General features: G+C 46.1%; 3 protein-coding genes across 5 annotated transcripts in view; 2 read left to right on the top strand and 1 right to left on the bottom strand.

The window, feature by feature from the left end:
* Positions 1 to 4: 4 nt before the first annotated feature.
* On the bottom strand, positions 5 to 5,508 carry MMACHC (metabolism of cobalamin associated C). 2 transcript variants are annotated; one of them, XM_033113915.1, is made up of 4 exons: positions 5,231 to 5,508; positions 2,990 to 3,184; positions 1,916 to 2,068; positions 5 to 1,465 (listed from the first exon to the last, which is right to left on the bottom strand). In XM_033113915.1, exons 1-4 carry the CDS (start codon positions 5,309 to 5,311, stop codon positions 1,046 to 1,048), a joined length of 849 nt encoding a protein of 282 aa, XP_032969806.1. In that variant the 5' UTR covers positions 5,312 to 5,508; the 3' UTR covers positions 5 to 1,045. The 2 variants fall into 2 exon arrangements, with proteins under 2 accessions (XP_032969806.1, XP_032969805.1); XM_033113914.1 differs by lacking the exon at positions 5,231 to 5,508 and having other exon boundaries at positions 2,990 to 3,372.
* Positions 5,509 to 5,527: 19 nt separating this feature from the next.
* Positions 5,528 to 9,080, top strand: CCDC163 (CCDC163 homolog). The gene is given in 10 exon segments (XM_033114488.1): positions 5,528 to 6,120; positions 6,174 to 6,208; positions 6,442 to 6,629; positions 6,740 to 6,821; positions 6,986 to 7,173; positions 7,277 to 7,343; positions 7,640 to 7,707; positions 8,001 to 8,089; positions 8,395 to 8,522; positions 8,787 to 9,080. Coding segments are annotated over 10 exon segments (1,098 nt in total). The 5' UTR covers positions 5,528 to 6,010; the 3' UTR covers positions 8,930 to 9,080.
* Positions 9,081 to 12,775: 3,695 nt separating this feature from the next.
* The window catches only part of TESK2 (testis associated actin remodelling kinase 2), a 117,581-nt gene continuing 113,308 nt past the window's right edge, over positions 12,776 to 17,048 (top strand). For both annotated transcript variants that reach the window (XM_033113366.1, XM_033113365.1), the window contains exon 1: positions 12,776 to 13,114. The gene's annotated coding sequence lies outside the window, so the exon portion shown is untranslated. The remainder of the gene's footprint in view (positions 13,115 to 17,048) is intronic.

Genomic DNA, 17,048 nt, shown 5'->3' with positions numbered 1-17,048 from the left:
CTATGTCTGGGAAGAAGTGCAAGACCTGCTACAGTGTTGGCTAAGGCACTTCAGTTTGTTACAGGCTGCATTGTAGATTAGGGCCCCAATGACTGATTGCTTGGGCGTTTACCCTTTATACTATTGGGAGGGCTGCATGAGATCCTGAAGCTTGGCTTCTGATAAAAGCCTGGTACTGGCTCAGTAAAAGATCAGAATTAGAGGCTCTGTACTTTTGTAACTTTTAAAAACAGGAGGAGGAGACACACAGGGTTGGTGTTTGTAGGGTAGGGCTGGTGTTTGTAGGGTAGGGCTTTTGGTATCAAAACAACAGAGCTGAACACTTCTTGGCTTCCTTGAAGGTAGTCCATTTTTGGCCCTCATTCATATCATTGTCCTGAGGGAGGTAGTGTGTGGGCAGGGGGAGGTGGGTTCCTCCTGGACCCTTAAGGCTAGGGCAGATTCAGAGCTGAGGATCTTTCAGTGTATTGTATGGTGCCTGTCCAGACACTTGTCTTTATCAGCTTCCCAGCCTACCTATCCCCTCCAGTGTTCAGAGAGAAGGACCTGTGAGCACTGCAGGATTCCCCAGGGCCTTCAATAACAGCTGACACATGGCTTACTATATGCTAGGCACAATTTCAGAAATGCTTTACAGGTATTTAGTATTCAGTCCCCACAACAACCCTGAAGCATTACTTATACCATTACTCGGGGATGGTTGCCCCTTAGGCCCTGTTAACAAGTAGCCTCTTGGAGCACTGCAGAGAAATGGTAACAGGCAATAAATAAATCCCATATTCCAAAGCAGGTGGGAATTCTGGATCTGCCTTGGTTTTTTTTTTTTTTTCTATTGAAGTATAGTTGACATATATTGGTTACCTTGGTCTTTGATTTTCTGTTGTCTTGACCAAACTTCTTCGAGCCTTATCTTCGTTGAAGATCTCTACTATAACTCATAAAAAAGAATCATCTTGTATCCATAATAAAACCTCTTGCCTTGCCAAAGCCAAATAAGTCCTAGCAAGTACCACTGTAAATAGGTATCCCACCAAGGAGGAAGGCATCAAGGGCCTGGGGATGCAGGAGGTGAGACCCTGGGATTGAGCCAGTCGCTGGCTCTTCTGGGATTCTGAGGCTTCTTGGGTATGAGTGTGGTGAAGAGAAACTGAGCGGATACAGAGCTAGGCTCCTCTGAGGGTTGGGCCAACCCTAACAAGGCCAAGCGTTGTGCAGGTGGAGCGGAAAAATAGGCCTTCTGCTCTTCTGAGTATCGCTCCTTGGGTGTCACAGCATCTCGGTAAGTCCAGTCACGCCAGTGGAAATTGAAGCCTTCAAGAAGGCTGATTCGGTCTGTTCTTGTTGGTACACAGTCGAGGGGTTTAGCGGGTGGTAGATCTGGCACCTCTATTCCTGGCAGCAGCACCACCCCTCGGATGGCGAACCAGCCCCCAAATTGGGGATGCATGCACACGCCTGCTATGTGCTAGGGAGGGTAAAGAAAAGCAAAGTCAGGGACGTCTCCTTGGCACCAAGTTCAACTACCATCACTGCAAACTAGGCTTGTTCACATTTCTTAATGGACACTGATTCTACCTGTGAGCCTCTTGTGGCTGGGCTTTCCCATTCCATCTGGGCAACCTTATGAGCTCACTGGCCGAGAGGAAGGGTTTCTTAGGCTGAGCCTCAACTCTCTCACTACTCATCAATGCTCTGCCCTCTCCATCCTGTAATGGTTTTATAAGCAGACAAGGTTCTCTGACCTGTTAGGTCCCCAGGTAGACTCCAGAAAGTACATGTGGCTGGACTCCTGGGTAAGGCACACCTTTGTCTTGGATTGTGTCTACAAACTCCTTTACCCATGGGAAGTGGAGGAATGTGGGACCTGATATCTTGAGGGGCCTTAGTCTGGAGACATTCACACTTGCCCTCTGACCTGGGTCCCCCAGGGGTCAGCTTCCACATCCTGTCGTTGGTAGTAGTAAGCAGCCCCTGCCACGTGGGCTGCCGTCTGTGCCAGAATCTTGGGGCGCCGGTTGGGGTGAACCTCATAGTCAGCAATGATTTCTACCTGCAGCTCTGGGAGGCTCTGGAATAGAGGAAAGGATAGAGACTCAGCATGAGGGGAATCGTGAGCTTGTCCTAGAGATCCCTGATTTGTGTTAACATGGGCCTGTCCTCAGGAGTCATATTTGAAGGGAACACATAACCTTCAAATTTGGGGTGGGGGGAACATGGTCCTGTGCTCAGGAGTCACATTTGAAGGGAACACAACCTTCAAACTTGTGGGGGGTTCCAGTTCGAAGAAAATGATATACAGGACGGCCTATATTTGAAAGGAAATACACAAGGTCTTGCTCAGAAACCTCCATTATGAGGGGTGACTTGGCTCTGCCTTCTGGAGTCCCAGTGTGGAGGAAGACATGGCCCAGCTTTGGGGAGACTCAGTCTAACTATGTGAGTGTGTGGTGGGGGAATATTGTTTTGTCCTCAAAAGGCTCCAAAGGCAGCATAAAGCTTCCAGGTGTAGGGCAAAGATAGGTGACAGCATGGGGGACGTTGGGCTTATTCCTATTTCACTTGGAGGCCAAGGGAAGTTTGGTCTGAGGTTCAGGTACCATGTTTCCCCGAAAATAAGACCGGGTCTTATAGTACGTTTTGCTCTAAAAGACGCATTAGGGCTTGTGTTCAGGGGATGTCATCCTGAAAAATCATGCTAAGGCTTATTTTCCAGTTAGGTGTTACTTTCAGGGAAACATGGTAGTTGTCCATCAGTGTAGGGTGAGTGAGATTGATTTCAGACTTGCGGGCGCTACTAGAGGAAGGTGTCCAAACCTGGGGTTAGCAGGCAGAATGGGGAGAGATCACAATGTCAAGGCTGACTTTAGGATATCATCCAACCTGGGATGTGGTTTCTAGCCCTAGGTTGGTCTAGATGCTGCATTGAGCTTGGAGGAGCTGGAAGCAGTTGCAGGTTTGGAAGGTTGGGGAGAATATGAGCCTTGCTCACCTCTCTAACACGGCCCAGGTGGTAGGCCACACACTGGTCCACAGGGTCAGTCAGTGATTGGAGGTTGTAGCTCTGCAGGAAGGGCTTGAGGGCCCGGTCGAACATGGCAGGTGTGCTGAGTACCAGGAAGGCCAGGGTAGGTCCTGGCAGGGGCAGGTGGAAGGCTCGAGGCAGGAGTGCATTGTACCATGCCACCTGGAACAGAGAAAATGCATAATTTAGCCTGGCATTCAAGACCTCATATTTTGCCCCAGCCTCCATCTCATTCAATTGTTGGATTTCTACTGATGCTGTGTGATGTGTGTTTATGGGGAACTTGTCTGAATTTGACATGGAGTTTAGAATAGAGAGGCAGAGAATTCATGAACAACTACCGTTCCCTGAAAATAAGACCTAGCCGGACAATTCTAATGTGTCTTTTGGAGCAAAAATTAATGTTGTCTTATTTTACTATCTTACATAATATAAGACCCGGTCTTATATTAATTTTTGCTCCAAGACACATTAGAGCGGATTGTCCGGCTAGGTCTTATTTTCAGGGAAACACGGTAGGAGCAAAAATTGTACTGTGATTAGTGCAATGACAGGGCCAGATGAAGGTCCTCTGAAATTAGAAAAGGCTTCTTAGAAGCTGAGTCTTTAAGGCTGGGAAAGAAGCTGACAGGCTGATGTGGGGAGGGAGAGTCTGGTTTGTATTCTAAATAGAGGTGACAGCATAAACAAAGATAGGCAAAAAGTACAGGGTATATATGGAGAACAGCAAACTGTCTAGTTTGATAGAAATGAAGGTCTGTAGAGGGGAGCAGAGGGAGAGAAGCTGGAGAGATCGGTAGGAGTGAGGCTGTAACTGGCCTTGAATACCAATTTAAGGAATATGGGTCTAATTTGGTGATAATGCAGGGCCATTGAAAAGTTAGGGAGTAAACTAACATGATCAGTTTTAGAAAGATCAATCTGGCTGCAGTGTGGGGGATGGATTGGAAGCAAAATGACAGCAAGGATGCTATTTCAGTAATCCAAAAGAGAAATAGTGGCCTGGACCAGAGCATAGATAGGTTGGATGGAAGGGAATGCATTTGGGAGATTCAGGAGACAGATTCCTGAAGGTCTTGGTAGCTGACTGGATATGGGGGTACGGAGTGAGAGAAGTAGGAGTCTAGAATGACTGGCAGGGCTGCAGATAGCTCTGTTCAGTACAATAACTACCCAAGTCTACCTGACCCACCAGATAGGCATCCTTACTCCCCCATACCTGCCATCCACCACCTCCACACCTTTACTCAAGCTGTTTCTGATATTTGGCATGTAAATAACCCTCCTTTCTTCCAATCTGTCTTTTCAAATAAAGCTCAAATTCACTTATTCTGGGAAGTCCTCTCTCAAACTAGATCTAACCTATTTCTTCCTCTGTCTCCTCTCCTAGCACTGCCATGGGCCAGTGGAAGGAATGGGAATGAGCAGTGTCTTAAGCATCAGGCAAAGGGCTCAAGCTGAGCTAATTTAGCTTTGTGTCCAAGTATACAGTGCAGTATTCCTCTTTCGATCTGACGTTGTGGCCTTCCTGGGCCGTGCATCGGTTGTCCTGGGCTGGGAGAGCAAGGGCACAAGATGCCAGGGAGCTAGACCCCTGCTGCAGGCTAGGAATAGGACCCTGGGCTGGTCTGAGCAACTCGACACACTTCTCAATGCTACTGACGGCTCTGTGCAGGGGACACTGGATAACAAGGAAATCGACTTATGTAAACAAGGGTAGGTGGTGGTGCCAGTCGGGTGCAGGGTTTCTAGACCCAGCCCAGCGCTGGTGATTGGCAACATCATGAATTAACCTTCTGTTGGTGGATGGAACAAACCAGCCAATTGTTTGCTTGTTCAACACCAGGAATCCCCTTCCCTCCTCAGATGTCCTAAATCCGAGCCATGCAAAAACCTTCCAGGCCTTGTCCTTCAAAGTGACTCTGGCCCCACAGGTCCCTTTCTGCCTGTAAATTATGTAGATGATAGAGCCACACGGTTACTGGATCATATGGTGTCTCCCACTCATCAATCCGGCATTATATGGGGTAAAAGGGTAAACGTGCGACAGCTCCTCTACCTAACCCAAGTCCCCGTTGACACTGTTCGGTAGGTCAGATGGACTCGGGGCCAGAGGAGCTTAGGAAGGATCAGAAGGCTTCCGGGCCTCATGCCGGTAGCACCGAGGCTAATCATACACCCCATTCTAGCACCACAAGATAAACCAACCTGGAAGGGGTAAACCTCGAAGCCAAAAGGGCACAACGTGTCCTCAATCTTCTGCTTCAGCTCTGCGACTTGCGGCTCCATACTGCACGCTACACGCTGAGCTTGCTGGGGAATGGAGTCTCAAGGATAACCTGAACCGTTAAGTTCCGAGACAGCTTGGACTCCATTTCCCAAGAACTTCTGGAACCAGCAGCAGAATAGCGTTGACTCTGAGCGGTGCATCCTGGGATACGTAGTTCATTTGTCCTTAGAAACAACCACCACAGAGTCAGAAAGACTCGGTTTCCCGGCGATCTTCACGGTAGGGTGTGAATGCGCCTATCGCCTCCGGGGAAACGTAGTTCGGTAGCCTCCGTCGCCAGTTGTCTCGGTGAGAAGCGAACTCTTGTTTTTCAAGCGGCTCCCGGGCAGCCAGTCTAAAGTCGGACTTTCCTGGCTTACTGGAATGTTTTGAACCCGGCGGCGGCAGTAGTAGCTAGCACAGGTTCGGCGTGATGGCGCTAGTGTTCTGTATCTGGGGAGGTCTCGACCAAGGTTTGGCACCTTCAAGTCCCACCTGATAGGTGCATATCAGGGTATCCCGCTTTTATCCCAGTTCCCCAAGAACACCTCATCCCTGATTAGCCAGAGGCTCAGTTTTGGTCTGATATTGCATCCTCACCCTTGGTATTACCCTCTTTTGATCTGACGTTGTGGCCTTTCATGGGCAGTGCATAGGTTGTCCTGGGCTGGGAGAGCAAGGGCACAATACGCCATGGAGCCAGACCCCTGCCGTAGGTTATGAGTAAGAGCCTGAGCTGGTCTGAGCAGCTCCACGCGCTTCTCAATGCTACTGACAGAAATGTGGCCAGGATTAAGGTAAGGGGACGCCTGAGGCCCCCGATTTGGGAGTGTGGATTAAAGGAGTCAGATCTCACTGGACAAGCACTTGTTTCTTTTGCAGCAGCGGTTGTTTCCCCCTTGGCATCTCTGCTGCACGTAAGTATTGTCTCTTTTTTTTATCCCCCAGTCTTTTCTCTTTCCAAGATCTTCCTTTTCCAGTGCATGTACCATCCACTATTCCTTCAAGTGTCCAGCTATTTCCTTTCCTGAACAAACATCTGTCCTTTGCCCCTCTCCCACTGCGCGGGCGCGCGCGCGCGTGTACACACACACACACACACACACACACACACAGAAGTGTTGCACTTGTGCTTTCCTTATTCCCTCAGCAGACCTGACTGGGACCTGGATTTCGCCTCATCACTTGCCTCCCCAGTCAGGAGTCGAAGCTCAACAGTCTTGGGCTCTAGAGACTCCTATTGTTCCAGAAAGGCTGAGCTGGGCTGAGGCCCATATGGCATTTTCTCGCTGGGATGAAGTTACTATTCTCAGATCCCAGTTTAGATCCCAGGCTCAGGTGAGGCCTGGGATCCTATGTGTATATGTGCGATGTTTGTGTGAGCTGAGGATACCAGGGGCTGGGGAAGCCCCTTACCCAATAGCTCATGTGGTTTTCTGCCTGGGTAGGTGACTGAGGTAGTAAGGCAGGCTGTACAGGGCCTGCTGGAAGAACGAGAGCAGCAGAAGTACCAGATCTGTATCCTGGAAGGTATCTGGCCAGTTCTTTTCTTCATACACATAGCCTCATTCATGTATGCACACAATTTTGTTACACACCTGTTGTGAGTGTGCTTGTGTATTGATTTGCAAGTGGAGTCTGGGCTCAAGTGTGAAGCTCTTAGAGGAGCTGACACTCAACTTCTCCTATTATAGCATCACTAAGGTTGCTGCAGGGGGGCCCAGAGTGGAGGGCTCTTCTGGAGCAACGCCTGGAGGGGCTGAGAAGGGAACTGCAAGGCCTTCAGAGCCAGGTGCAGGAACAGGTCCAAACCCAAATACATACAGGACCATGAAAGTGCAGTGCTACCAGTGGCCTTCACCAAGAGCTACAAAATGAGTAAGTAAGGGATGGGCAAGACCTCTCCTTCAGTCCTCCTGGAACTCTGGTAACTTCCTCTGGGCTTGTTGATTGGCTTTAGAATGGCACTGCTGTCATCCCTGCAGGCGCAACTGATTTGGGAGGAGTCAAAGATTCTGAGGGAGGAACTGAAGTTGCTGTGTGATGAGCTGAATGAATAAAAGATTGGGGGAGGGTATGAATTCACTGGTCCACTTTTCTGGAAAGCCTTCTTGTTTTCCCAGTAAGTGGCCATAGCTCTAACTGCTTAAGCTACTCAGAAATCTGGCCAAGTATTTTGTCTTATCTCTAGAGGTGTGAGTCTACTCTCCTGGGTCAGCTTGGAAGCTTCCTATCAGCTGGACCAGAATGCTTCTAGCTCAGTTTTCAGCACCAGACTGGGCACAAGGCAGAGAGGGAGAAGGAAAGAAGTTGGAGAAGAGTCTTCTTACATTTTCTCTCATTTGCAGGCCAGCACCAGGAGCTGTTGCTGAAATAGATGGCTGAGGGATGGCAAGCTCAGGCCTGCAGCTGGAAGGTAGGACCAGGATTGGACCTATCTTTTCATATCTCCCTGTGGAGTCCCCTTTCTCTACCTGTCCTGTTCTGCAGGCAGGCCTGGATACCCTTTCCTACCTGTATCTCTTTTCTCTTTCGTGTTGATTCTTCCTCCCTCCAAAGTTCTTCTTCCCAAGCCCTCTGCTCCAGGCCAGGAGAAACTGTCCTTGCCCACTTGAGGGTTTCAAGTGTGCTGAAGAGGACAGTCATAGGGAAAGGGGTTCCTCCTGGAGAGAGAGAGGTTTGATTCTACCTGCGATCATGGTCTGGCAGATGTTGGACCAGCTGCAGAGTGGCCAGGAGAGCAAAGAGGCTGTCAGGACAGAGGCCCAGGATGCCCAGCAGGAGCATGACCTCCCCAGGTCAGGGGTTGTGGGTGCCTGTGGCAGTGGAAGGGAATTGTCTCATAGAGGCCAGGCATTGGGGACCAAAGTTCAGCTATCCTAGATTTGACATGGACCAGTAGGGGTAGTACGAGTATCTGGGTTACAGCCCATAAGGGCAGTGTTGGGTATTTTTCACTTGATACAGAATCACTGAGGTATCTTTATATGTTTGGAGGATAAAGGGGGACTTCTGGCCTCAGGAAGGAGGACAGTTCTTTGCTAAAAGGGCCTCATTGACCCACCATCACCATTTCTGCCTCTGATTCTGTTTCCCTTTGCAGCACCTCTGTTCATGTTCTCCAATCTAAGCTGTCCCTGGCTGCCACCTTTGCCATGTCTCTTTCTTCATTTAGCTCTGAAGACAGTCTTCTGTATAACAACAATACCTGGGAACTTTTAAGAAAGCTAGGTAGGGGTAAGGACAGTGATCCCAGCTCTGGGTGAAGCTGAATCTGAATGGTGCCCAAATGCCAGCTGCGTGATTGTTTGGCCCTGGATAGAATGGAGTCTTGGCCTCTTTTTTTTTTTTTTTGTGAATCCATTGACCTCTGTTGCTACTTATCCCAAATGAGGCCTGTATGTCCCTCTCCATCAGACAGGCTCAAGGCCTAATTATGTGTGTATCACAGTGTTTGCTGATGGTTGGTTTTCTGTTCCCTTTCTCTCCTCTTAGATCTCCAGAAGAGCACCCTTTCTAACCTGGAACACAGCAACTTTCAGCTCTAGGCCCAGAACCTTGAGCAGGAGGACCTGTCCTTTAAGGGCCCCAAGATGCTCCTGACTGACCTGGAAGGACTTATAAGAGTAATAGGATGAAGTCTTCTTTGCTCACTTGCCTCTCCAAAGCCCTGTTTCTGGTCCCCCTGCCCCTTCCCTCTTGATCTAGCTGGTATCTGCCCTCCCTCCTGCGGCTTGTCACTGCCTGCACATCCTTGCCCACCAACTGTAGTAAAATGATTTAACCCTCCCTGACGTGTTTTCTGTGAATCAGTGCCCACATGGGATAGACTCATCGTACCGTTTCTTCCTCTTGTAACATGACTGCTTCCTGCCACCTTCCTCTCTGAATTCCATGTTCTTAGACAGTTATAGCTGTACCTTCTGAGTTCAAGCCCTGTGCTCAGTGGGACTTGGAAGGAGGTGGGAGCTCCCATTCTGGTGGGTAGAATGAGGTAAGACAGTGCTCGAGCTGACTGCTGTGGGGCTGCAGGGAGGGTGAGACATTCTGGTGGGCCCTGGACCTGGGCAATAGGGGGCTTCCTCTCCTCATCTCCAGCTTGTGCTTTTGAGGCTCACTGCAGCCTTCCACACCTCCTCATCCTCAGTTGCCCAGCCTACATTTCTGTAGACGTCTCCTCCTTGGTCTCTCTTCTTTCAGTCTCTCTGCCTCTAATCCAGTGGCTTTCAGAATTTTTTGACTGTACCTCCAGTAAGAAATAGTTTACCTTATAGCCCAGAAAATATACATGTATATATTAATCATGAAACAAATTTTATGATTCAATACTTATTTCTACTAGGAGTGATACACTGTGATATTTCATATTTTTAAAAATGCCTTGTGGCTATTGGCTTTTTTAATTTAAAAAAGAATTTTATTGGAGAATATTGGGGAATAGTGTGTTTTTCCAGGACCCATTTGCTCCAAGTCAAGTTGTTGTCCTTCAGTCTAGTTGTGGAGGGCACAGCTCAGCTCCAAGTCCAGTTGCCGTTATCAATCTTAGTTGCAGGGGGTGCAGTCCACCATCCCATGCGGGAATTGAACCGGCAAACTTGTTGTTAAGAGCTCACACTCTAACTAACTGAGCCATCTGGCCACCCTGTGGTTTTTGGTTTTGATCCTTTGACCATTTGGTTTTTCTCTGGAAAATACCTATATCTTCCTAGGTAGACTAAGGGAAACTTTACTTTCTCTTTGCCTGGGCTTTGTATTCTAGATAGTGCAGTGCAGGATTTCCTTAGTAGAAACAGTATGTCACTGAGTTTTCATGAGGTCTCTTCCACTGCTAAATACAGCCAAAATATGATGCTTTTCATTTACCAAGTGGATATTTATTGAGCATAATACATACCGGTCGTAGTATGTATTTGCCCTGAGCTAAGATGTATAGTGGGCTCATGTAAAGGTCCCAGCTCTTAGCTCAGTCTAGCTGGGAAGAGGAGACAGTTATCTAAAATAAAAGCATCACAAAAGGCTGAGGGCAAGAACTACTTCCTTTATAGGGGGCATTCAAGGTCCTGGCCTAACTAGCAGACAGGTCATGAAGAGTGGGCCTTTGACACCTGAATAGCTATAAGGCAATCCTTGTTTCTTTACCCTCAGCATTAGGGAGATTGCTCAGAGTGGAATGGTAGAGATTAGACCTGGGTCAAACAGAAACAAAAAAACAAAACAGAAAACTTTCCATCAAAGCTCGTCTTCCTGCTGAACCAGGTGAAAGGGACCTCTGTCTTTTACATCTTTTACTGGGTGGGTGATACATCTGGCATGGTGGCATTATTCAATTCTACTTGCTACCAGTGACCTACCGTGTTTCTCTGAAAATAAGACCTAACTGGAAAATAAGCCCTAGCATGATTTTTCAGGATGATATCCCCTGAGCATAAGCCCTAATGCGTCTTTTGGAGCAAAACTTAATATAAGACCCGGTCTTATTTTCGGGGAAACACGGTACTTATTTATCAAGTACTTTGCATCAGTCTCTGTGGGAGGCAGGTTTGCGAGGGCGCTAGAGCTACTGTTAGGTAGAAACATTAAATAGCTATGTGGAACAATGGTATTTGAACTGTCACCAGGTGGCAGCACATGACTTATTGCCAGAAGAATGATACAGAAAAGGCTTCTGGACTAGAGTGATGTCTTTTCTCCCTTCAGAGATCCTGTAAGCTACCAATTAATTAATCTTCCTAAAACAGTGTCCTGTTAAGGCTGCTCTCCTGTTCAAGAACCTTTGATAGCTCTCACAGCATAAAAAAGAAAGGACACATTTGGCATTGAAGCCCAACCCCCATTTAACCTCTTCACATTTTATCTCCTGTCACACGTTTTTTAAACTTTATTGCCACCAGGAATGCACACCACCTATACTCTAACCACAGTAGTCCCCCTTAGCCACGGGGAATATGTCCCAATTATCTCTAGTGGATGCCTGAAACCGCAGATAGTACTGAACCCTATATATACATTTTTTTCCTATATGTACATACCAATAATAAAGTTTAACTTATAAATTAGGCAGAGTAAGAGATTAACAACTAATAATAAAATAGAACAATTATGACAATATACTGCAAAAAAAATTGTGAATGTGGTCTCTCAAAGTATCTTATTGTACTATACTCCCCCTTCTTGCCATGTAAAATGATAAAATGTCTATGTGAAGAGATGAAGTGAGGTGAATGAGACATTATTAAGAGTGTTACTTGAAGCAAGCACTGTGATACCAGGACAGTTGATAACCAAGATGGCTACTAAGTAACCAACAGGTGGGTAGCATATAAACATAGATACTTTAGACAAAGGGATGATTTATGACTCAGGCGGGATGGAGCCGTGTTACGTGAGGTTTTATCATGCTACTCAGAATGGCTGCAATTTAAAATTTTTTATGTCTGGAATTTTCCATTTACTATTTTTGAACTATAGTTGACCCTGTGGAAAGTGAAACTATGGAAAGTGAAACTTTCCAAGGATTAGGGTAGACTACTATATTCAAATCCCACTCATCTGTCAAAGACCTTTGACAGCAGGTGTGGAAGACCAGTCTTTAGGAAAGGTGATCTATAATCCCAGAGAATGCTGGTGCAAGAAGACCTACATTCCACCGTTTCTTTGCCTGCACTTGCCCTAAAAGCCCTACTGACGCATGAGATTATGAGCGCCTGAGGTGCAGGCATATGGAAAACGTAAGGAAATATGTGCCTGTTGAACAGTTGAACAAAATTTTTAATCCCAACCCCATTCTTTCAAAATCCTTTGTTTTCAAGCCAGCTCAAGAGTTACCTCTTCCAATAAATCTTCACAGAAATTAATCTCAGTCTAGATGAATTGCTTCCGCAGCATTTTGTTTGACCCGGCCCACTGCTGTTACTACTGCCTCAAGTCGTTAATACAGTAATTATTTATGTAACATCAGTTCCCCCCCCACACACACACACACTATACTCAGATCCTGCAGGACGCGGCGTTCAGAGGACTTTTCCGTAAACAGATAGTCCTTACTCAAATACACCTTCACCAACCCAAAAGCCGCGCCAATTTAATCCATTTTCTGTTGGCTTTCTCAATTACCAATCCCTTATATGTTTGGAATTTTGATTGGTCCGTTTTGTGTTTACTGTCCCGCCCTCTGCGAGGCTCCTGGATTTAGGTTTCCCCCAGGTGTATTCCCTCCGCGTTGGTTCCGCCTTACAAACACACTGCCTCTTCTGTTTTTACCCCCACTTCCTTCCTATTGGTTCCCTTCGTCCTCTAGAGTTGGCGCCTACGGCTGTTGATTGGCTTTTCTGGACGCCCATTGTGCCCACCCTCATACCACGTGTCATTCCTGGTGCTAATTGGGCAAATCCACTAGTTCGTTTATCAAGGATTGACTATTGATTGGCTGTTATGAGATATGCTTGAGGAGGGGGCGTGGCTCACCAGAGCCCCGCCCTCAGCTCCTCCGACCGGCTGGGCAGGCGTTTCAGTCGCTGGGGGCCAGGGAGCCCAGCGGATCTTTCAGCTGCCTTCTCTGGCTCGCGGGCCGGATCATCCTCCTGGTCCCGCCAAGTAGGCGGGGGAAACCGCCCCGACTGCGGGGCCATGGCAGTAACCTCCTCGTCCTCCGCCGTCGCTAGCTTAACGGAATCATCGGCTTCTACGCGAGGGACCCCCACCGCCTCCGCAGGCTAAGAGCCGCTGCCGCCTTCGAGCTGTGAGGGCTACTATGCTCCCTCTTTGCCGACGCCTCCCCCTCCCGCTCGCGCAGGCACCCCTCTGGCTGCTCAGTCCCGCCTCAGGTAACGCCAAGAGAGCGCGTAGGGCACAAATCCGGGGCACCTCGGCCCGCGCGCGCGGCTGCTACACCCGCCTCGGCTCCGGAGCATTGGCTCTCGGGTCTCTTAACACCTATAGGACCCCTTCGCTTCCCAGAGGTGCACCTCGCAGTGGCCGGGGACACTGCTCGACCCCTTCCTCTTCTTCCCTTTTCACTTCCCTCAGGGTCCCGGGACAACCCCCTTCTTTCCCCTATCCCACACCCCCACCCCGCTCGCGCCTCAGAGGCCGGGAACCCATTAGAAGTTGCTTCATATCAGGGACCTGGGCAGGAAACCTTCATTCCCTCGGAGAACTGTTCCTGAGACCTCCAGTTCCACACTGAGCCTCCTTCGTCTCAGTTCACCCTCCTCCCTCAGAGATCTGGACTCCCTTCACTTTACTTCCCTCAAACCTACTCTTCCCTGGAAAGATACTTCCTTCCCCTCAGACACTGCTGTCTCCCTCTCTTTTCTCTTCTCCGGTCATCATCCTCCGCATCCCTCGTTTTCCCTCCTCTGTCTTTTACTTTGAAGACTCGGGACTAAGCCAGTAATCAGATTTAGCGATAAATGAAAGTCAGGTTTGTCTGATTTTAAAAAAACCTTTCAATTTATACCTTTAAGAAAACCTTTCTGAATAATTTGGACTTTATTTTGTAGGTATGGGGAGCCACTTTGTAAGCAGTAGTTTGGTATGATGGATTATCTCTGGCGAATATGTGGAGGAAGAATCGAAAGTGGAGGCAGAAGGCCTAGGTAGGCAGGAAACTAGTGTGCTAATCCAGATCTGAGGGAATGAACTGGAATGGCTGTGGGAAAATGAAGGGACTGTCATGCAATTCCATGAGGTTTCAAAATAGAGTTGAGAGAATTCGGGGGAGGCTTCTGACTTGGCTGATGTGATGGGTTGGTTGGTGGTGTTAATTGGAGTAGCAAACATGAAGAAGCAATTTTGAGGGAAAGTAATGAATTTGGTTTTGGACAAATACAGTTTGAGGTGTTTTTCAGATATTACTGTGGGTAGATGGAAATTTTGGTCTGAAAATTGGGAGAAAGTTTAGAACTGAATACGTAAATTTGAGGGATCAGCAAAGAATATATGGGGGATATCTGAAGCCTTAGTATGGATGGTAATACTGAAAGGAGAGAAGGGCTGTGGACCAGAAGGAACATCATTGTTTGAAGGGTAATAGACACTAAGAAAGAGAGGTTAAAGGAATGGGACTAGAACTAGAACAGAATGGCATTATAATAGAAGCCAAAGGAAGAAAGAGTTTCAAGAAGGGAGGGGGTAGCCATCAGTGTCAGGTGCTCCAGAGGTCAGGTAGAATGAGGATTAGGAAGACACCACTGAATTTAGCAATTAGGAGATCACTTGTTTCCTTTGAAAAACATTTTAGGTGGTATAATGGTGACAATGATGGCAACAGTCAGATCATGGTAGATTGAGGAGTAAATGGGAGGCAGTAAAATTACTCTTTCAACATGTGTGGTTGTGAAGGAAAGCTGATAGTAAGTAGTGAAGCATCTTTATTTAGAATATATACTATGCCAGGTGCTATAAAGATACTTTATAGATCACAGCAGCCTTGTGATTTAGTTATCAGTATCCCTCTTTTCTAGTTGGGAAAACTTTAGACAAGAATTTGAACAAGGTCTGTCCAGCTTTGAAACCTGTGTTCTTTCTTCTACAGTGCATATGTATTTTTCTTTTTAGTATGGGTGAAACAGTTTTGTAAGTTGAGGGGAAATTTTACCTAGGAAATACGTTGGGCATTTCATTCTTTAACACAAAGGATAGAAGTCAAGATGGATAATGATGTGATAGAAGAGAAAGACTGAGAAAGTTTGATGGCCTTATTTTCTTGATGTGATCAGTAGTTATCTGTGAAGTCAAGTGATCTCTGGAGACCCAAGGAACTATAGTGCGTTTCTGATTTGAGTATTATGGTTATGGCCGTGGAAATCTTCAGTGGAAAATAAAACAGGAATGGATTAAGCAGTTTTTAAAAAAGATTGCTGACCACATTGAAGGCGCAGTTAAAATTAGAAATAGTATATTTGTAATATGGCCCAGTAGCATGGAATTTACACTTTTTGCAGCAGCCTAAGACCAGGAGGGCAAGAAGGATGGTTGGGTTGATCCGGACTTGTAATTTTACAAGAAAAAAAGATAAAATGGAGAGTAACTATACAGTGCTAGTGATAGTTTGCGTAATATGATGGACCCTGAGGGTCCAAGCTGGAGTTATGAGAAGTAAAATCTTCAGAGGGGCTGGTATCCTTAGAGAATAAGGAGACAAACAGAAATGTGGTAGAATTCAGATTTTCTAAAAAATACAGAATGGGATCACTGAGAGTTCAATATTTCAAGGTAAAAACAAAACAACAGGGTGTAACTGTCTCAGTGCTGTTGAAGGGGAATGAAGGTATAGGTTATTGAAGTTGTGGGAGGTTAAAAGGCTATGAAATATGTTGAATATGTCATCAATATGGTTGTCGTAATTACCCAGTATGATAGCAGGAAATGGAACAGAGGAGATATTGGGTCCAATAGGTAGGGCTGCTCAGATTTGAGGGACTCAGAATTGAGTTGAAGCTTCCATGGCACTTGTTAGAAAGTAGTACTAGAGGGTACAGATGTTTGTGTGTGAAATTAATGTGGAGATCCTCAGATACTTGGTGCCTTGGATGTATGATGTATTCTCTCATACAGATGTATATTTGGGATGGTCTCAAACACAAATCCTTTGCAATTTGACATATGATGAGCCTGTTTAATTCTGTTTAAAAGTGAATGTGTTGGGAGGCTAAGTTAGGGACTCTCCACACAAGGATCCCCAATAACATTTTGTACTTATGTTAATTGTAAATAGAAAATTATATATTTACATGTACTCGTTCCCTGTCTTAAATGAGTAGAAAGATGACTTGCTTTAATGCTTTTCTTCCTATGTGAAAGTGTTTATAGATATGTTCTTAGTGTCGTACACTTCATAAAAGTGTTTATAGACATATTCTTAGTATTGTACACTTTATTGTTCTGCAAAATGAATGTTGTATTGGAATTTGAAACCTATGATAAGGGCTTTTATGAGAATTTCCTCCCCTTCCGGTACATGAAGCCCAATCATTACATTGTATAGTGTGGGTGGTGGTGAATGTTTTGGATCAACAGAATGTTATACTATTTCCTAAGTCATCATATGGAGATGACTTCAGTGTGGTCTCACTAGTGTTATTTTTGCTGAGCATTCAGAGGTAGTGGTTGTTTCAGAGAAAAGCCTACTTGTGATAAATTTTAAGTCTTTCATGCCTGAAAATTTCAGAATGACAGTGTGATATAAGGAAAAGCAATGGAAGTCCTAACTATAATCAACCCTGTTATTGTTAGCTATATGATTGTAGGCAAATTTCTTATCCTCTGTGAGCTTTAGTTTTTTAAAAATTTAATCTTTGAATAGGTAATACATTCAAATGGTTAAGTAAATATTTACATGTTTGTGTTTTATATAAACAATGAAAATCTCACTCCTATGCCTACCCGCATCCACGTAGTTCTGTGCCCCCTCCCAACCACTTTTACTAGTCTCTTTATATTCTTTTTTTTTTTTTAACTTTTTAATTTATTTTAAGTGTGTTTTTCCAGGACCCATCAGCTCCAAGTCAAGTAGTTGTTTCAATCTAGTTGTGGAGGGCGCAGCTCACGCTGGCCCATGCAGGGATCCAACTGGCAACCCTGGTGTTACAAGCATCGTGCTCTAACCTACTGAACTAACCGGCCGCACCTCTTTATATTCTTTTAGACATTTTTTAGGCAAATGCTTACAAATATGAATATATAATTTTATTTTTCTCACTTTTCATGCAAAAGTTAGCTCATGGTTCCCCACTGTTATGCACCCTTCTCCGTCAC

This window comes from Rhinolophus ferrumequinum, chromosome 9, assembly GCF_004115265.2.
Source record: "Rhinolophus ferrumequinum isolate MPI-CBG mRhiFer1 chromosome 9, mRhiFer1_v1.p, whole genome shotgun sequence".
Lineage (NCBI taxonomy): Eukaryota > Metazoa > Chordata > Mammalia > Chiroptera > Rhinolophidae > Rhinolophus > Rhinolophus ferrumequinum.
The sequence above is the reverse complement of the archived record's forward strand: the minus strand, read 5'-3'. Positions and strand labels throughout refer to the sequence as shown.